The sequence below is a fragment of the Thamnophis sirtalis genome, unplaced genomic scaffold, assembly GCF_051295495.1.
Source record: "Thamnophis sirtalis isolate CommonGarterSnake01/CBP01778 unplaced genomic scaffold, rThaSir2_p1.2 scaffold_1, whole genome shotgun sequence".
NCBI classification, from domain to species: domain Eukaryota; kingdom Metazoa; phylum Chordata; class Lepidosauria; order Squamata; family Natricidae; genus Thamnophis; species Thamnophis sirtalis.
The window spans coordinates 69,741,737-69,763,467 of NW_028261381.1; the positions used below are offsets into that span (position 1 = coordinate 69,741,737).

General features: G+C 38.5%; 1 protein-coding gene across 2 annotated transcripts in view; it reads left to right on the forward strand.

Annotated features, from left to right (window-relative positions):
- RIC8A (RIC8 guanine nucleotide exchange factor A) overlaps nt 1-21,118 on the forward strand; it is a 34,545-nt gene extending 13,427 nt beyond the window's left edge. Inside the window, exons 4-12 of one of the 2 annotated variants that reach the window (XM_014064817.2) lie at nt 561-608; nt 6,541-7,155; nt 7,999-8,093; nt 9,492-9,642; nt 11,755-11,850; nt 13,746-13,890; nt 14,455-14,599; nt 17,067-17,210; nt 18,590-21,118. In XM_014064817.2, coding sequence (XP_013920292.1) covers nt 561-608; nt 6,541-7,155; nt 7,999-8,093; nt 9,492-9,642; nt 11,755-11,850; nt 13,746-13,890; nt 14,455-14,599; nt 17,067-17,210; nt 18,590-18,725 — 1,575 coding nt within the window. In that variant the 3' untranslated portion in view covers nt 18,726-21,118. The remainder of the gene's footprint in view (nt 1-560; nt 609-6,540; nt 7,156-7,998; nt 8,094-9,491; nt 9,643-11,754; nt 11,851-13,745; nt 13,891-14,454; nt 14,600-17,066; nt 17,211-18,589) is intronic. The other variant, XM_014064818.2, reaches the window with a different exon arrangement.
- Nucleotides 21,119-21,731: the final 613 nt, after the last annotated feature.

Here is a 21,731-nt window from a genome sequence, read left to right on the forward strand (position 1 = left end):
TGAAAAAGTTGTTTAAATGCCCTTCTTTAGAACATAATTGGCAATTGGGAAGAAACTTCTATTAAGATGAAGGTATTTTCCATTCCGGAACATTTGGACAAAATCCCAGTTTATGAACTGGGCCCCTGAGAGACCATTACAGGCTAAAGGCAAACCTATGTGCAATGATAGAAAAAGTTTGGTAATCATGTGGTCCACATTTAAATTATAATGTCAAGCCAGTATGTGTTTGAGCTGACTATTTACATTAGAATATGCCTCAAAATAGTTTACAGTGCCTAGAGTTTACTTCAAAAAACAAGTAGTCATAGAAAGGTTTTTTTAAAAGATAGGTTTGAAAATAACTGCCCCAATTAATAAAGCTACTTAGAAAGTAATAATCCATCTTACGTTCTTTTTCTTTCCTTCTTTACTCAGCTTAAATATTTAATGGTTAGCATCCGAGTAGCTAGGTATTTGGAAGAAATTGATTAATTGTCATTTGTTTTAACAATTCTCTTATTTTTAGAGAAAATCATTTCCTTAATTCATTCAATGAATTTTCATTTCTGCTTTCTCAGAATTCTCACTGTTTCACCTTTGATGATGAAGAACAGGAAGAAAGAAAGGTATGTATCATTGTTTGTAGTCCACCAGGAATACTGGGTATGAGAAACAATAATTTCTGGATTCTGGCTGGAAGAAAGGCATGAACTACTTTTCGCAGTACAAAATGGAGAGTGGGAGAATAGCTATTTTAAGGCATATTTAACATAATACACACTTTTGCTTTTGAAGTCCAGGAGTGCCTACAGGAAGAAGAGAAACACTGGTAATGTCCAGTGAGAATTAAATCTATCTGGGTATAAGGATGGTTAAGGTATACAAGAGCCTGTGGCCCTTTAGATATATTGTACTTTTCAGTAGTCTCCACCAGCATTGCTAATGATGAGCAAAGTGAGTAGTTGTTGTCCAACTATATCTGAAGGGCTCCAAATGACCTACGCTGGAATACTTTGGTAGCTGAACATCTTGTTCTGATTTTCTGTATGAGCTTATAAGGCTTACCTCTATCCAAGAGAGTGTCTGCTTATGGATCAATACAGTATCAGTCTTGATACAGTTATGTTGATTAACGCAAATACAACAAGAAAAACCCATTACACATAGGTACACACATACAAATTCATAGAGCTCAAAATATCAGATGTTCCAGCTGTGCAGGTTTCTATTTTTAGATTCCAATTTAATCCAGCATCATTTCCCATTTGCCAGTTCAGACCAGATTTTAACTTCCATAGCTGGCAAAATGGGCACAGATACTGTTGGAGTAGCAGTACCAAAAATGCAGTGACTGTCTTCTTTCTTAGTTCTGAAGAACTTCCCAGCATAAATAGCGATCTGGAAATGCTACTATCAGCTTAAATAGATTTCCCTATTTAAATAAACCTTCTTTCTTAGAAATTATGAACAATTAGAAGTACCAAGTGTGGTTAGTGACAGTACACAGGCACTGTTTGTAGAAATCCCCCAAAATAACCCCCCAAATCTTGAGAAAACACAGCTTGGGTGAGCTGCAACCAACTGAAAAGATGTTATTGAGTTATATAGACCAAGAGTCTGACAAAGTAGCTTCATTTATTTTCAAGATTTATTATGCTTACAAATAACTCAAAGTGGCCAATATATCCAACACACATTCCTCCTTCTGTTGTTTGTCTGTGTGCATGCTGTGTCTAAACGGAACAAATACAAATTATATACATGTAACTCTCCACAGCATATCTTTTGTATCTCTCAACAGAAAATTGCATTTATAAAATAGAAATGCAAAATCCCTTGCAGACACCAGCAAATTGTAAAGGAAATGATCATTGGTAGAAGCTAGCAAGTAATTATACATCAGATGCACTTCATTGCAAAAATATGATAATGGATTAAATGTACTCTATTTACAATCTGTGCACATCATACTGTTCTTATCTATTTTAAATATTACTACTAAATGGATAACTTTTGAAGAGCTATTATGTATTTTTCAGAGTATAAGACACCTCCCCCCCCCAAAAAAAGAGCGTGGAAATGTTGGTGTATCTTATACACCGAATACAGCCATTTTTGGCTTCCCGAAGCCCTACCCTGCATCCCATTTTTGTGAAAAACTGGCCATTTTTTGCAAAAACGGGGGTGTTTTTGCCTTCCCCCACACCCCAAAAGCACTCTGCAGGTTTCAGCAGGGCTGGGAGAATGCGAAAATGTCCCCATTTGGACAAAACCCTTTTTCTTACTTACTGTATTTTTTGGAGTATAAGAGTATAAGACGCACCAAGATTTTGAAGAGGCAAATTTTTAAAAAAAGTTTTTGCACTCTGCAGACCTCCCAAAAACGGCCCGTTTTTTGTGAAAATGGGCCTGTTTTTTGTCCAAAAAAGGGCATGCATAGTCTTTAGGAGGCTTATAGAGTGCTTCTGGGGGCTGGGGGGGGGGGGCAAAAACCAGCAAAAAGCAGCCCATTTTTCATGAAAACAGGCCCATTCCCCCCCCCCCAAAAGACATGCATAACCTTTAGGAAGCTTTCAGAGTGCTCCTGGGGGCTGGGGGAGCAAAAAATGGCCTGTTTTTCACTCGTTTTTGCTCTCCCCAGCCATCAAGAGTACTCTGGAAGCCCCCTAAAGGCTCTGCACAGCCATTTTTGCAAAGGGAGTGGGCTTTCTGGGGGCAAAAAAATGCTGTATTGAGTGTATAAGACACACTCAGATTTTCATCCTCTTTTTTTGAAGGAAAAAGGTCCGTCTTATACTCCGAAAAATACAGTACCACTTCAAAATCTTGGTGTGTTTTATACACCAGTGCATCATAGTTCAAAAAATATAGTAACTGTTTTAAAAAGCACTGCTGTTTTTATATATTCAGAATATATAATATTGCTTTATATGGTTTGTTCACTTTTATTGTACTATTGTTCAGCTTGGAAGGCAAAATGGATGGGGTATATAACCGTGACCCGTCAAAACCGCGTTCCACAAAAGTGCGGTCGACGAAATCGCGTATGTGACGTCATCACAACGCGATGAAAAAGATCGAAAAATTGAAATAAAAATTAAATTACAGCAAGCCGATTCACATAAAGGTAAGCGTTAGGTTAAGGGTTAGGGTTAGGGTTAGGTTAAGGGTTAGGGTTAGGTTTAGAGCGTTAGCGTTACGTTTAGCGTTAGGTTAAGGGTTAGCGTTAGGTTTTTCGTTAGGTTAAGGGTTAGGTTTAGGGTTAGGTTTAGGGTTAGGTTTAGGGTTAGGTTTGGGGTTAGGTTTGGGGGGGTCAGGGGAAGATTTTCGCTTTATTTTTACATTTTTCGATCTTTTTCGTCGCGCTGTGATGAACCGTATATAACAGGGTGATCAAAAGAAGACAAATTCTTCATTAAACACAAAATCTATATTCAAGATAACTTTATTTATGATCAGAAACACACACCAAAGGCAACAACTCTCTCTTTTCTTGGATTATTATTATTCAACAAGATTAGAAATGAAGGTATCATCTGTATACAGATATCTTTCTTCCATTTATTACTGGAGGAGAAAACTGGTACAGCTTGTTTTCTTTTTCTCTTCCTACTTATCAGATGTTTCCTTATCCACAAATGTTAATGGCTAGTAACTTATTATATCAGTCCGACAGATATTTAAATCTCACCACATTTATGTATGATAAAAAAAGGTAAAGGTTCCCCTCGCACGTATGTGCTAGTCGTTCCCAACTCTAGGAGGCGGTGCTCATCTCCGTTTCAAAGCCGAAAAACCAGCGCTGTCCAAAGACATCTCTGTGGTCATGTGGCTGGCATGACTAAACGCCGAAGGCGAATGGAACGCTGTTATCTTCCCACCAAAGGTGGTTCCTATGTTTCTACTTGCATTTTTTACGTGCTTTTGAACTGCTAGGTTGATAGAAGCTGGGACAAGTAACGGGAGCTCACTCCGTTACGCTGCACTAGGGATTTGAACCGCCAAACTGCTGACCTTTCGATCGACAAGCTCAACGTCTACTGTGGTAATAGATTCAGGCAACATCAAGGGAGAGCTCACAAACTTCACTGAGATTAGTCTTCAACTTTATTGTTACAGCTGGAAGAAGTTAGTATACCGTAGAGCACAAAACTCTCTTGATCTGCTTTCCTGCTTTTGAACATGCTCTTGTCTAGCATCTGATTATATAGGGAGGGAGCAGAGCTGTTTGTGCTCCATCTTACTGTGAGCTGATCATAAGCTTATCCTTTCACTTGAGAGAAGGGCAGCCCATCAATTCCCATGCTAGGCTGGAGCCTTAAAAGTCGCGCCACAGGATTCCATATGATAACAGCAAATTCCTCAACGGTGGATCCTGCCCAAGAGCCAAATACCAACCTGAAATGATAATAGGTATAAGCTGCATAAATAGTACATTATCAGATTTTCATAATGGAAAGGAACCACTGATGGCATACATTAACACCATCCAAAGAGGTGGGAGCAGATGGGAAGGTCTGACACTAAATAGATTGGTTCTGTATTTAAGAGTCGGGAGCAAGATACTGAGATTTCATTTATTCATTTTTAAAATTTATAGTCAACCATGTCAGAAAATAAATTACTCTGGGCAATGTACAACGAAGTTAAAAACAACAGTACACAAATAATGCATATTATTAATTAAAAACATTAAATAAAATGTAGCTAAAAATAAAATAATGGGCAGAGAGATGTTAATAATAATGAAGCTACCGCACCAATTCCCTGAAATCCAGGACCTGATAGCATAACCAGATTTTGAGGGATTTCAAAAAATCAGAAGCGATGGTGCCAGCCTAACCTGGGGGAGGAGGGGGAGGGAGGATATGCTACATAGACAAGACAACCTGCCACCTAGCGCCCACCAAATGTAATTCCTGACGAAATCTGCAGCATTTCCTTTTTATTAGATCTGGTGGGATGGGAAAATGTAAAAATCAGGCAGTACCTCAGAAAACTTGCCCCATGCCATGTAGGGCTTTAAAGCCCCCAAACAGCACCTTGAATTGAACCCTGGAAACAAATTGAAACCATCAGCTCATGGACCAGAAGGGTAAAGTGTTCTATGAGGAACACACATAACTGCCTGTGACGCTGCATTTTGCATCAGCGGAAGGTTCCCGGTACCCTTCAAGGGCAGTTTCATATAGAGATGGAGAATGTCTAGCCTGCCTCCCTCTGCCCACTTGGGAATTGACTGGAATTGTCCTGCTTCTGCACACTGCCTATCAAGTGACAAAAAGATCCATGTTTGATGTCTGAAAAACGATTGTGGAAAACAAATAACTACTTGCTGCATTGTTGACATATAGAGAGCAAAGTCAAGTATGTTTAGTAAAATTAATTGAGTCTGAATACATTTCCCTCTGTTGGAATAGCGCAACTCTGTGCTGAACCTCTGACTACCCAATTTAAGTATTGATTGCACTGCCAGGCTTTGTGTTTCTAGCAGTGTTATGACTAAGGCCCTTTCCCCACTTACATCTATCTGCGGTATAGACATGCCCTGGCATCCTTCCACCCCCCATCCCCTGCCCCATAGCTCTCATGACATTGTCACAAGCTGTGAGTAGATAATTTATCATTGGAATAACTCTGCCTCCTGAATCCTGACATTTATTTCCCTCCTTTAGCCAAGGTAGAGTATACTTAGTAACTAACTACTAACTACTATTGGTATTATGTGGGGTGACTTCAAGGGCATCCACAGATTCAAAGGTGAAATAATGAAAAACTGGGCTGCATACATGTGTGTGGTCATAATACACAAACAAATAGTGCATGACAATGTGATATTGCTTTCTCTATCCCCTCCACTTCCTTACCCAATGGCTCTGCGGATATCTCAATTTTGTGGATTTGCTTATTCAGTCACTAGTTAGTTTTTCTTAAAAAAAAAAAAACAACCCTGACTTTTTCAAAGGCAAACATGTTGAGGGAAGACAGAGGCAAGGGGCTGAATTGTTGTCTGGCTGCCATCTTGATGCCTTTTTTCACCATAACAGTGATGCTATCAATGTCCTATTGCAGGGAGAAGAATTACTGTTCAGTCTCTTTGCTGTGGGACGTTCCTCCTTCCACTTTCCTCCAAGTGTCAGTCTGCATTAAATAATCACTAAGCATGTTCAGTCATCATTTAATTATTTCTGGAATTCCATTTCCCTTATTTTGTGAATCTCAAAGCGTTTCTCCAAGCCTACTATGTAGTAGTGCCCTTATGGTGCTGTTTTGTCTGTATAAGAAAAGACATTTGCAGCTTAAACCTAAGAAGCAAGGGCACATTCTAATTGCGTGTCAACTTGTGATATTATAAAGTGGATGTTGTAGCAATGTTGGTTATATGCATATAGAAATGGGACTGAGGAACTGAACACATTGAATGAGTTTAAGATACATTACATTTTATTGGACTTTGGAAATGGTATAAGTGCAAATGTAGATAGTCCTGTTTGTCTTATGCAGAAGTTGATTCGATACTACTAGATCTGTTCTTTTATCTCTTTTCTTATATTTTAGAAACTGGCCATGCTTCTGATCAAGTTCTTGGAGAGAGTTCTCCAGCCGTCTTGTCAAGTGACATGCTTGGAAAGCATACGAATTCTGTCCCGGGATAAAAAATGCCTTGGCCCTTTCACCACCATGGAAAGTTTGAAGACACTAGCCAGGCATGCTGGGATTGTTTACAGGGAAGAGCAAATCCTGGAGGTTCCTGATCTGGATGTAATCCTGGAGGCACTTAAGTGCCTCTGTAATATTGTCTTCAGTAGTCCCAGGGCTCAGGAGCTGATGTCTGAGGCTCGGTTTGTGGTGGGACTTACAGATCGCATCAAACTCTACAACGAGAGAAACTTCCCCCATGACATAAAATTCTTTGACCTGCGCCTTCTCTTTTTATTGACGGCACTAAGGGTGGATGTCCGGCAGCAGGTTGCACAAGAACTTCGAGGTATTGGTTTAATGACAGATACCCTGGAACTTACACTGGGAGTAAAATGGATTGATCCTCATGAAGTAGCTACCAAAGGGGATCCTTCCCTGCCATTACCTCGGCAGGAGACAGAGCGTGCTATGGAAATTCTGAAGATCCTCTTCAATATCACTTTTGATATCAACAAAAAGGAAGTGGATGAGGTAAGACACCCAGAAGTGATACTATGTTGTTCATCAATGTCTTAGTCTTCGCAAGTAGTGTTCAAGTTACAACCATTTGTTTAGCGACTGTTCAAAGTTATAAAAGTACTGAATGAAGTGACTTACAGCTGATCCTTAGCAACCATCACTTGAAATCCAGCATGTATTTATAATGGTTGCAGCCCCACCCCTCCCAGCTGGCAAATCATGTGATTTGTGACCTTCCCAGCTGGCTTCTGACAAGTCAATGGGAGAAGCTTTGCTAAATGACCACCCTATTCACTTAACAACTGCAGTGATCTTCAGCAAAAAGGGTCATAAATTGCTCATGACTCATTTAAGAACCGTCTTGCTTACCAACAGATAATTATGGTCCCAATTGTGGTCATAAGTTGAGGACTGCCTGTATTCACCATTTCATTTTGCCTATGATTCCTATAGTTAGGGACATGTTTCAAGTCTTCCTGGATGTCCACATCTGGGATACACCAGGAATGAGCTCCAGAGGAAATTTGGATTTTTCTCGCCCTTATTTACTTAATAATACCTATTGACATACGTACATGAAGGGACAAAGGGAAATAACTGTTAGATAAGGCAGTTATGCTAATTCATCTGTTGCTATGGCTTTGCAATTTGTCACAAATTAGCCTTTGTTTCGTGTATGCTGATTTGCTTTGCAGATTTTCAAATCCCATGTATGCCATTTTCCTGTTGAACTTAAATGTATGTTTGGTTCGGAAAATGCATTGCTTGAACAGTCTGTGTCAACAAACAGACAGCCTAAAATAAAAGTGCGCTCTTTTCTCAAACTAAAAGGTTTTAATTTTGTTTTCGGTCCAGGAAGATGCTGCTCTTTACCGACGTCTAGGTGCCCTTCTCCGTCACTGCCTGATGATTTCAGCAGATGGTGATGATCGGACAGAAGAATTTCACAGGTGACTGACTGTATTGCCAATGAAACAAACATAAAATACATATAACAATATAAAACGATCGATAACAACCACAAAATTGGTTGGTTTAGTAATAAAAGTAGGGGAGGAGCGGGGAAAGCCTGGACATTATATAGTAGCTAATTACAGAACAACTAAATAAATTGGGCTATGATGCTTAAAATATTTTTCCCCACTGTTGACAAAAAATATGTATCATCAATTCATTACTGCAGATTAGGTATAGATTTCTCCTTCTACATTCGTAGTAAAATATCTGTAGTAAAATAAATGTAGTATAATATTATATAGTAAAATAAATGTAGTATCCTATTTATGTGGACTCCAATATCTACTTGTAAACCACTTATGGATTTTGAGGTGGAAAAAAATGAAACATTGACTTTGAGTTTTGCTGATTAGATAAGTTTGTTGTTACAGAAATGGTTAATACATATTTACATAAATATGTATTTACTTTTATTATGTAAAAGTAAAAAGTAGAGGTATGTTATTATCGTATTCTACTGTGCTAAAAAGAGTCAGAAGTCAATGCTTTTCTTTCTTTTTGCCCTTTCCCCTCCTCTTTTCCCATTATTTTCATTTGTATTTTATAATTTCATAAGTTTAATAAAACTATTAAAAAAGAAAAATACAGTACACAGTAATTCTTAGTAATGAAAAAATGTTATGACTGAGACTGCTTTAATGTTGGAAAATTATGCAGCTTATGCAGTATTAAAAAAGTAGAGGTTTTTAGTATTCTGCTTGATGTACTTGACATAGCCAACATTAACTTTAGATAGTGATAAACATTATTAGAAAGGAAGGCTCTTCTGAAAATATTTGCTGTTACTGCTGAAAATTTGTGTATCTACTACACAGGAGAAAGCCTTCCCTAGTGATCTCAGGGTAGGAATTTAGGAAAATAGTGAAAATGCATTTCTTCTACTGCTTTTTATTAGCTGAACTAACTTCGATTTCATTGATGCAAATTGTAATTTTGCCTTGAATTTAATTATAATCGGTATTACTCTTGCATTTTATCATTTGTGTTTTGATCTATTATCAACCACGTTAATTGTTGTGTAAGGAGAGACATTGATATACTTTACATTTAATAAATAATAGTATGCGGGCATATTGCACATTATGAACAAGAGATCTGGCAAATTTGTGACTTCTACTGGACTTCTAAAAATGGATATACAACACCAAATGGAGATGATGATGGAAGCTTGAACTAAAAAGGAAGGGTTTGCTATTGTTTTATATGGCACATTTTGAAATTTGTTCTCCTATTGCTAAAACCTAGAAAATACTAGAGTTTTCAGAATGAAACATTCTTTCACTTATATTGGTTGCTAATTTTTCCTGTTTTGCCTTGTATCCTGCCTTCAGCCATACAATCAACCTTTTGGGCAATCTGCCTCTCAAGTGTTTAGATGTTTTGCTGACTCCCAAGGTCCACCGGGGCTCCCTTGAATACATGGGAGTCAATATGGATGCTGTCAATGTTCTCCTGAGTTTCCTTGATCGACGTCTTGATAGGGTAGGTAAAGCGAAACATTTTCACAACTTCTTTGCTCATCCCAAGCTACTTTGATTTATGATGATACCCATGTTTGATTAGGATTCATTTGAGAATCTATCCTTTGCTTAAATATATGACATTTACCCTACCACACAAAGATGAAAATCTCAATTATTTATCATTCTCTAAGAAAACTTATATAGTAGCAATCAGCCTGATACAGGTAGTCCTCAACTTACAACAGGCGAGCAAACAGCACTGAAAAAAAGTGACTTATGACTGTTTTTCACACTTTGGACCATTGCAACATTGACCGTTGATCTAAATTCAGATGCTTGGCATTTGACTCATATTTATGACAATTACAGACTCCCAGGGTCATGTGATCACCTTTCATAATCTTCTTACACCAATCAGAAAGATACCTCCTAATGAGTTCAAATGATTCCTGCTTCTGCTTTTCATTAATATAGGTAATCCTTGACAATAACTATAATGGAACCTGCCCATCGTAGTTGAAAGTCGTGACAGTGATAAAGCAGGTCACCCACCTATGTAACATACCCAATTTTATGACCTGTTTTGCAGCTGTCATTAAGCAAGCCCATTGTTCACTATGGGATGTTTTTGCTGAAAACTAGAAGTAAAATCTGGTTTTCTACAAAAACATCCTAAATGGCAATTATGGACTGCAGGATGTTGCAAATGGTCATAAATGCAAGCTGAGTGCCCAAAATGTGGTCACGTGACTGCGGGTGAGGAGCAGCCATTGGAACTTTGGAACCAGGTCATAAGTACCTTTTGGGGAGTCTATTATTACTTTGAATGCCCGCTAAGGGACTGGTGATAAGTCAGAGACTTATCTGTACATGACGCAACTCTCACCCAGTTAGATATTCATGTAGAAGAATATTGCTTATTGCATGCATTAATGCTAGGATTATTCATTATGTAAAAAACCAAAAATTAGTATTAGTATTAGTATCTATTGATCTTGTATGCCGCCCACTCCCGAAGGACTCCGGGCGGCTTACAATAAACAAAGGAAGGGAATAAATAGACAAATAGACAAACAACAATTTAAAATATACAACATTCATAGTTCCCGTGGGGCTGGCTATTTCAACAGCCCCCCAGCCTGCCTGAACAGCCAGATCTTCGTGGCTTTGCGGAAGGCTGGGAGAGTAGTAAGGGTCCGGATCTCCATGGGGAGCTCGTTCCAGAGGGCTGGAGCTGCAACAGAGAAGTCTCTCCCCCGGGGAGTTGCCAGCCTACATTGGCTGGCAGATGGGATCCGGAGGAGGCCTAGTCTGTGCGATCTGATCGGTCTATGGGAGGTAATTGGCAGGAGGCGGTCTCTCAGGTACCCAGGTCCGATGCCATGTAGGGCCTTATAAGTAACGACTAGCACCTTGAAGCGAGTCCGGAGACTAATGGGTAGCCAGTGCAGCTCGCGGAGGATAGGTGTAACGTGGGTGTACCTGGGTGCACCCACGATCGCTCGCGCGGCTGCGTTCTGGACTAGCTGAAGTCTTCGAACACTCTTCAAGGGCAGCCCCATGTAGAGCACGACAGCCCCATGTAGAGTGCAAAGACTCTCAAGTCAAGCTGATTCTTCATAATTGTACAAATGAGTAGGGGCTTTTGGCAGTAATACAAAGGTGATTTGTAGTTGTCTTTTTCTGGGATTTTTAAAAAAATATCCTGGTCTAGACTATAATTCTGGGCTCTTTTGACAGTTTTCTATCCAATTATTAACCAGGTTTGCAGAGTTTTTTGGAATCAAACCTTGACAGGTTGCTGATACCTGCTAGGCCATGCATTATATAAAAAACTATACAGGTAAACATTGAACATAATAACGCCAGGACATGAAATATGTAATAACAGTTGCTAAAAGGGAAATTGGGGAGGAAGTTTTATGTAAAAATAAAGTTTAGATGGCTTTCCTAAAAAATGTTGTTTTTTTTGTCTTGGTCAGTGTGATGTAGTTTCTTGCTGCAATTAGTCTGCAATTTCAACTAATATGGTTGATTTTCACTAAAAATATCCATACGGCCAAACCATTTTTATGCATGGCAAACCTAAAAAGAACAGTTAAATCTGTTTCTTTTTACGCCTCTTTCACAGGGTCATAAACTCAAGGAGAGTCTTACCCCAGTGTTGAACTTGCTGACTGAAAGTGCACGGGTCCATCGACAGACAAGGAAATTCCTTAAAACAAAGGTACAACACAATCCAAGGTTCATAAGGCGGTATTCACGAAAGCCAGAAAGATGCACATCAAAGCTAACAGGTGTTCCCAGCAAGCATTCCTTCCCCCAGCGCCTTCCCCACCCTTCTTTTAAATCACCCTTCCCCAAGTGTTCCTTGTGAGGAGGGATGGGGGCTGCTTCCTTGCTGTGACTCCCTCTGCTCTTTTCTCCTCACCCATGGATTGGATGGGAGAGTTACTGTATTTTTCGGAGTATAAGACTCACCTTTTTTCCTCAAAAAAGAGGCTGAAAATCTGGGTGGATCTTGTACACCAAATACAGCATTTTTTGCCTGCCGAAGCCCCGCCCCTTCACCAAAATGGCCGTGCATATCCTTATGGAGGCTTTCAGAGAGCTCCTGGGGGCTGGGGAGGGCAGAAATGAGCAAAAAAGGCATGTTTTTTGCTCCCCCCCCCCAGCCCCCAGCAGCACTCTATAAGCCTCCATAAGGCTATGATGCCATTTTTTTTTTACAAAAAACGGGCCCATTTTTGCGAAAAACGGTCTGTGTTTTGCACATTTTTGCCTCCCCCCCCAGCAACATTCTGCAACCCCCCCCAAGGCTATTCATGCCTTCTTTGAAAAAAAAAAAAGGCCCATTTGTGTGAAATATGGGCCGTTTTTGGGAGGTTTGAGAGTGCAAAAACTTTTTTCCTTTTGAAAAGCTCTTTAACTGATTGAAGAGAATTACATTGATCAAGTGCTATGCCAGAAGAAACACCTACCTATCTACTGTATTTCTCTCTATCTCTATTTCTCTCTCTCTATCCCTCTACCTACTTACCTACCTACACTCTCTCTCTCCCTCCCCCCTACTGTATTTCTTTCTCTCTCTGTATCCCTTTATCTACCTAACTACTCTCTCCCCCTACCTATCTACTGTATTTCTCTCTCTATTTCTTTCTATCCATCTACCTACCTATACCTACCTACCTACCTACCTACACTCTCTTTCTCCCCCTACCTACCTACTGCATTTTTCTCTCTCTCCCTCCCTTTACCTACCTAACTAATTACTCTCTCTCCCTACCTATCTACTGTATTTCTCTATTTCTCTCTCTCTATCCCTCTACCTAACAACCTGCCTACTCTCTCTCTCTCCCCCCACCTATCTACTGTATTTATCTCTCTCTCTCCCTTTACCTACCTAACTACTCTATCTCTCTACCTGTCTACTGTATTTCTCTATCTCTCTATCGCTCTACCTACCTACATGCACTCTCTCTCTCTATCCTTTTATCTACCTACCTACCTAACTACTCTCTCTCCCTCCCTACCTATTGTATTTCTCTCTCTTTCTCTCCCTCTCTATCCCTCTACCTACCTACCTACCTACTTACCTACCTACCTACCTACCTACCTACCTACCTACCTACCTACCTACCTACCTACCTACCTACTTTTTAAAAAAAAAAGCCTCTTCAAAACCTTGGTGCATCTTATACTCTAGTACATCTTATACTCTGAAAAATACGGTAACTGTTATTCATCAGATGTGGTCTGGAGCTTGTTGGGCCACTGCAGTTGCTCCAATTCACCATCTGGTCTGTTGCCTTACCCCACCGCCAGACGACCTAGAACCACCTCATCCTCAGCCCTTGGCCTCCCCACTCATTCGGAGGGGGGCATGCCCTCCCAGGTTCCAATTCCTCCTCCAAACCAGGGTCTAACAAAGCCATGACAGTACATATGGGAGGAGTTATCAATCTGTCAATAATACATCAGTATCTTAAGAAGGTATCTGTGTTTAATGTCAGGATGATATTGTTCTTGCTGAGGCATTTTGGATGCAGTATTTTCAGGGCTTGATGAAACCAAGTTTAATGTAGCTCTAAACATCACTTTTGGCTTTCCATGGATTCACAGGTACTTCCTCCATTGCGGGATGTGAAGAATAGACCTGAGGTGGGAAACTTGTTGAGAAATAAACTTGTACGCCTCATGACTCACATTGACACGGATGTGAAACACTGTGCTGCTGAGTTCCTGTTTGTACTCTGCAAGGAAAGTGGTAATTATCCATGTTTTCTTGTTGATCTCAGGCCTGTTGTATGCTGGCAGTTTGAATCGGTAAATAGGAACAAGCTAATCCATCTAACTGAGACGTTATTTGGATGGCGGCTGAATATTAAGAATGCAGGTAAACTGGAACCTCATAGGTCTTTGGATTAAGTTACATTGCATGGAAATGAAGAGAAATGTCATTCACTGGACCAATTTTAAAATTAAGGAAGAAGCTAAATAAACTTGAATAAAATTTGTTGCTGCTGGGCTTGTGAATTCTTTGTAGCTGTTAATCATACTTTTCCTCACGGCAAAGCTACTGTTGGATTTCTTGAACATTACAACAGGAAAAGCAGCTTTGCAAAGATGCCTTTTTCGGAGTGGTATTTCGCCTTTAAATGCTTTGCCTTGTAGACAGTATGCAACCTAACATATGTGGCATCTACCTAATGTCCTAACTTGACCAAAAGGTAAGAAGTGGCCTGAAGAAGAATAGAATTAATGTGCTACTATTTGAATTCATTTGTTTCTACACTAATAAGAGAAAGTTTGACTTTCTATGTCTCCGCAGTATCACGGTTTGTAAAGTACACGGGATATGGAAATGCTGCTGGCCTTCTGGCAGCACGAGGCCTCATGGCTGGGGGACAGACAGAAGGCGAATACTCTGAAGATGAAGATACTGATACAGAGGAATACAAGGAAGCAAAACCCAAGTAGGGATGCATTTTAAACTTTGCTTCTACTTCTTTGGTGTATATCCCTATCGGATCTGGATGTTAGAATCTTAGCATAGATGAGATGGAATGAACCTTATAAGTCTGTGATGGTGAACCTATGACACATGTGCCACAGGTGGCATGCAGAGCCCTCTCTGTGGGCACGCCATCCATCGCCCACCTCCACCACGCATGCACGTGTGCCTCCCACCGACCGGCTGGTCTTTGGGTCTCTGCCGCACATGCATGGGGGGCAGGGTGCATGCGGGGTGTGTATGCATGCGTGCGGGGTGTGGGGCACATGTGCATTTTTGGGGCCTCTTGCAGCATCCCCGCACCCATTTTTGGCTTCCAGGTTGGTGCAGGAGGCCTTCCAGGCTCAAAACGGCACCGGGGAGGGGCATGCACAATCCCCCAAGCCCGGTTTTGGCTCCCAAGTTGGTGCAGGATGCCTTCCAGGCCCAAAATGGGGCATGTGGGGATGGGGCGTGCACCGGGTGTGTGTCGCACATGCATTGTATTAGGGGTGTGGGCGCGCGCGTACACTTTCAGCATGTGACAACAAAAACGTTAGCCTTCACTTTATAAGTCATTTGCAGGAATCCATTAAACCAACCAGCCTCCCTATGAATATTACAGCTGTTTTACAAAGCCCACTTTGCTGCTTAAGAACTCTTACCATAAAAATGCCTCCTGATACTCAGTTGAATCTCATTTTTTTATTTTTTTAAAAAGACCTATTGCTCTTTGACTGTCCCTGTTTCATTTTATTATTTGATTTCTCTTAAGTTTCTTCTTTTATGTTTGTTTCTTTGTTCAGTAGCCTCTTTCACTTCTTGTTAAGTTATTCACAAACAGACAATTCCTTTTACCTCCAGCTCTTGACCTAATTGACAGTGACAGTTATCAAGAGTCAATTGCCCAATAATATGTACAAAGTTGAACCTAGGTATTTTGACATTTTCTGTTTAATTACTGTATTTTTTGGAGTATAAGATACACCCGAGTATGAGACGCACCAAGGTTTTGAAGAGACTTTTTTTAAAAAAAAGTAGGTAGGTAGACAGAGGGATAGGGAGAGAAAAAGAGAGAAATACAGTTGGTAGGTAGGTAGGGAGAGTAGTTCGGTAGGTAGGTAAATAAAGGGATATATATAGAGAGAAATAGAGAGATAAATACAGTAGGTAGTTAGGGAGAGAGAGAGAGAGAGTAGGTAGGTAGATAGAGGGAGAGAAAGAAATATGGTAGGTGGGGAGAGAGAGAGAGTAGGTAGGTAGGTAGGTAGGTAGGTAGGTAGGTAGGTAGGTAGGTGTATTTATCCATGTGCTGGAGAAGAAAATTACTGACAATCTGTAGCACTTAAGACTTTGTTTCTGCTGGCACAGTCCTTGATCAATGTAATACTCATCAATCAGTTAAAGAGTTTTCCAAAAGGAAAAAAAAGTTTTTGCACTCTGCAAACCTCCCCAAAACAGCCTGTTTTTCTTGAAAACGAGCCCGTGTTTTTTAAAAAAAGGCATGAATAGCCTTGGGGGGGGGGCTTGTAGAGTGCTCCTGGGGGGTGGGCCCCCCAAAATGAAAAAAAAATGACCCGTTTTTCATGAAAGTGAGCACGTTTTTTGTAAAAAACAATAGCCTTATGGAGGCTTATAGAGTGCTGCTGGGGGCGGCGGGCTTGTTTTTTGCTCATTTCTGCCCTCTCCCCAGCCCCAGGAACTCTCTGAAAGCCTACATAAGGCTATGCACAGCCATTTTGGTGAAGGGGTGGGGCTTAGGGAGGCAAAAAAATGCTATATTTGGTATATAAGATGCACCCAGATTTTCAGCCTCTTTTGAGGAAAAAAGGTGCATCTTATACTTCAAAAAATATGGTACATCTTATTTTAAAGTTGGACAAAGGTGAAGTAGGAGGGAAACATATAATATAATATATGTTTCCCTCCTCATTCACCTTCCTCCTATTTTTCTGCACACTTTGTTGTGCATTTACATACATCTACTTAATGTGTAAAAAGGCAACTGCTCTATGTAAGATTTATTAAACTGGGAATTTCCTTGTAGCCTTAGAAGCAAGAATAGTAACAGAAAATAGACAAAAATTGAATTAAGAATAATAGAATGGACATGTTTTGGGGAAAGAAACACACCATTATCTGCATATTTCGTGTAGTTCCTCTTCATTTTAGTAGCATGTATTTATGTTAATCAAATGAATATTAGAGTTATATTTTTAGGCTGCTCGTTATACCTTTTTTACTCTTTTATCTGTTAAAAAACATCCAAGAATGAAATTTGTGATATAAATTTTGATATGATCTTTATCATATCTTCCAAGTCTCTGTGTCCTTTGGATTTTTACGAAGTGGAAAACTGATCATAATTACCTTCCTGAAAAATATAAATGAAGAATTGGATTTGTTGATTCATTGTTTGTGTTTCATATATTCTACCTTCTTTTCTTTGGGTTATTATGTGACCAACTATTTAGCATTAACCCTATTACTGGACGTGTGGAGGAAAAGCTTCCCAATCCAATGGAAGGGATGACAGATGAACAGAAGGAGCTTGAAGCAATGAAACTGGTGAACATGTTTGATAAACTCTCCAGGTACTAAATGATTCAGCATAATTATCCAGAAATGGATTGGTAGTAAGCGAATAGGCTGAAGGAAAGCAATTGGTTAAAACCTCTAAGATACTAAATTACAACAGATTCAGACAAGTTATTTCAACCTATTTCATTTTCTTTGGAATAATTTGCTACTCATCTTGAGGGTTCTATTAACATTAGAAGAAGTGTCTGCAGGCAACTGTGAGCTCAGAGGATGGTTGAAGAAATTTATTCTTCCTCATTTACCTGTATTACTATGCACTGAAAGAGGCTGAGGTGGTGCTTTGACTTCAAACTTCAGTAAAATTATCCAGGACAGTTTGACTCTAGTAGTTATCATACCATGGTTTTTGAAACGTGTGGTCTCGCTAAAAAATCTTGCTGTATGTGAAAAGTGGGAAGTTTTAAGAGGTGAAAATAGTAAGTCTCTGACAAAGATATCAGCTGAAATGATATCAGAAAGAATTGCAGAGCAATTTTCCAGTTAGCTCAACAGAGAAGGATGTTAAGGCTATTACTTTCAGAATTATCAGTGGAAATTCTAACATTGGCTTGGCCTTATTACAGAACATTAAGGATCCCAAAATCATTTCTTAGGCCGAGTTCACACATCATGGTTAATGTGTTTTATAGAGGGATATGACTTGACATACTAGTTCAATTTTGTTTGGGTTTCAAAATTCTGTTTGGATTCTATGAGCATTATAATGCTGCTTGAGCCATGTGAGGAAAACGTAATTTTATTACTTTAAACATCCTAATGACTACCTGAAGAATTTGCATTCCATATTATTTAGTAGTATCTCCTGAATAACATTCATGTATGAACTGTTTGCTTTCTAAGACCTTCACAGAACTCAGACTCAGGAAACTTAATCATGTTCCTTTGGTAGTTAAAAGGATCTTAATAGGTTAGCCATATGCAGGTTCTAAATGCAGTATGGATTTCCATAAAGGTTTTAAAAAACTGAGCTGAAAAAGACATCTGATTGGGGCCAAGATGAATTACAAATCACTTAAGAATTTTTCATATAAAGCAAATGTCAGTTGCATTTCAAAGTGCCTGTTTAGAATCTTTTGAAATTTCATACCTTCTTCAAAAAATGTCTGTTAGCAAAACCAGTCCCAGTACATGCATTGTGGATCATTTCTGGAAATTTTAGGATTGTTTTTATTAGGAGTAATATTTTCTTTCAATTTTAACAAAAGGATGCAAGATCCCCAGACAAGATCTTCAAGGCTTAAATTGATGAATGAACACTTTGTTATATTCATTTGTCAGAAGACATTTCATGACAGTTTCTATAAGGCTTTTCTCTAGGGTGAAATCTTTTTTCCCCCTCATCCCTATAATTTCTTCTTTTTCTCCTCTGAAGACAGCAGATCATCAGACCTATGGGCCTGGATTCTGATGGCAATTTAAGCTCTGTCAATGTAACCTCCCTGGATGAAGCAGTTCATCAGATAGCTGAGCAGAGATTATCATCTGATTCTGATTTGGAAATAGACTGAGTTACCCTCCTCTATTTCTCACAAGTCTATAGACCTGCTACTGTCTCTATATATCAGGACTGATCTTCTGATACAAACACCTGGAAAAAGACTTTGGGTGGCTTAGATTCTTCCACCCAGATCCATCTAATTTCTGTTTCGGCAGCCCTACTTCTGTTGAAAGCTTTTTACAGCTTTTTCTTTCTGACTGTCTTTTCTCATTGTTTTAAGAGTCTCACCCTCTGATGCATTCCAAAGACTTTCCAGCAGATTGGCAAGGATGCAAGAGAGAGTGGTTTCAAGTGAGCTTATAGCACATGAAATACTAAGAGTACATACCTAATTGTTTAGGGAGAAAAAAATTGTATGAATTAGGGACTTATGTTAATCCCTGGGCCAAGCACAACATTTAAAAACTGTATGTTATGGTTGATACATATAGGAACTGTAGGCAAATATGAATGTGTATGTATAGTATATAAAAATATGTGAACAAAGTGCATTTTTATGAATGCATTGTGTGACAATCAATGTAGTTGCATACCATTCCTTTTTACAACACCTTAAGGATGGTTTGAAATCTTCATGAAAGAGCCATTGTTGAAAGTATGAGTGAGTGAGTGTGTGTGTGTGTGTGTGTGTGTGTGTGTAGGGAAGGAAGTATGTTTAAATAAATATGGGAATGTAGGATTTCCAGAGAAGAAATGGGGAGCTAAAGATAGGGGAGCCAACAATTACAGTGGAATGAAGAGATAGCAAGTGGACCAGCTCTTTTGGATTCCTCTCCAGACAAGGAGAAGACTTGGGATTGCCCACACATGGTCTAGACAGTTGCTCCTCATGAAGAATCCAGCAGGTTTAGGGCTTTGGGAGATGGGAGAGCACTATCTTAATCCAAACCATAGTCCACGTCCTTTTGGACACAAGGTTCACATACTTCCTCTTTTAATCACTTGGAAATTTCTTACTAACTCTCTTCAGAATCCTTGGAACAACAGATTTTACAGCAATGGGTAAGTTTTGTTTAATCTTTAGCAAAAGAAGTTTTAAATTAAGTTTAAGGACTTTAAAAAAACTTTCTGATTAAATAGCAAAAAAATGAACATTGATTTTGGAAAGTAGCAAATGGAGTAAGATGCAGATAAATTTGAAATAAAATTTTTGAAATTAATTACAAGAATCCTTTCCCAGGGAAAATGCTGTCCTTTTGAATTCTTTAACAAAACGTAATTTTTAAAAAAATTGGATGCCAGAGGGAACTGAAAATTGTAATTAAAGGAGAGGACATTTAAACTTGACTTAGTAGTATAGAATGGAACAAAATACTGTAAGATTGGACTTTTTAAGGTATATTTATGAACAATAGCCCAAAAGTTAATTTTCAGAATGTCTGCTGTTGTTAATAGACTGTGTTTAAAAGACGTTATGGAAGAGGAACATGTTTTCCTGGATAAGACTGAGATGGCCTAAAAGTAATTTAAAAATGACAGGCTACACAAATGATATAGACAAAAAAAATACTACACTGGACAAACAAATAACAAATTGACAGAATGATCTGGATATCTATCCTATATTAGATTTACAAGAGACTTGTTAACGTTTTGAAGAATTTTGTGAGAATAATAGTAAGAAAGAAAAAAAAATCAAGTTTGTTAAAAATAAAAGTAGAACTATAAAGTTGGTGTATTTGATCAAGTTAAAATATCCCTCGTAATGGACTTTTGTTGATCAGGACTAATGAAGTTTTAAGGATTTGTTTAGAGATGAGATGAGATCTAGTAAGAGATCATTTGTATTTTAAAAGAAGATAAAAAGATATTAAAATTGTTTATGCTTGTGATAAAATAGGGGAGTTATTTCTTTATATTCATTTTCCTTACTATATTTTTCTTTTGTTTTTTGCACTTTTTTCTGTAAATTATTTTATTTTTTTCCCTAGTTTGTATTAGCATTTAAATTTTTAATTGTAATGTTGAATAAAATTACCACACAAAATAAAATATGGGAATATATGGGAAATACAGAGATGTATTTGGTCCACAATGAAATATATGTAGATACAGTATTTGCAGTAGGACTTTGATCTTTCCAGTTGTAACACTACATTTGTGTTCCTCTTCCTATATGTTAGTTGTCTGAAATAACATTGCCCTTTGTACTGTTGAGACAAAAGACTGCTTTATTTCCATAAATTATCTGCTTTATTTCCATAAATTATCTGCTTTATTTTCTGTATTTCGATAGCATTTTGCATTCACGGGTTACTTTCATCCTTTACCTGAATTTAAACCTTCCTGGTTTAGAAAGGAATTCCATTTCCCAGCTTGTTTTCATTTTACTAGCAATTCAAAACTTAGCACAAATGTAAATTAAAAATTTTCATTGGAATAAACAAAGCCTTCCAATACCAAGATGTGTATTTTTGTCTATACTTATTTGGATGGTGATTCATAAAAATGGATATTTATAAAAAGATGTAAGGCATAGCTGAAATCAATGTAGATGATTCCATTTACAGAAATATTACAGTCAAGACAATATTCAATTGATAAGGGAAGAACAAAATATAAATTTAATTAATTATATGTTCAATCTGTAGTGCTAGTTTGTTTGGAAAATTTAACCTGATTTACTGATCTTTCAGCCACTTCAAAATTTGAATAAGGGAATTTGTCACAGTTTATGAAGATAACATGGCAAGAAAGAGGAATTTGTGATTTTCCTCAGATTTTGCTGGATTACATTTCAAAACATTTTTTTTTACCTTAGCCTATTTTGGCTAAGGCTGTTGAGAGTTGTAGTCTTACCAACAAACTTCTGAAGAGCGCTTCACTATTATTATGACTACTATAAAATGAAACCAAAAATCCTTAAAAGGCACACCACCATCTCCTTTAAGAAGATAATAAACAGGAAACTAGTTAACTGATGTTGACTCTACTGAATGGTTGAATTGTTTGATGAAACCAAATTATAAGGATGTTTTGAAATATAAGTATTAAATAAAATCAAAATCAGAATAAA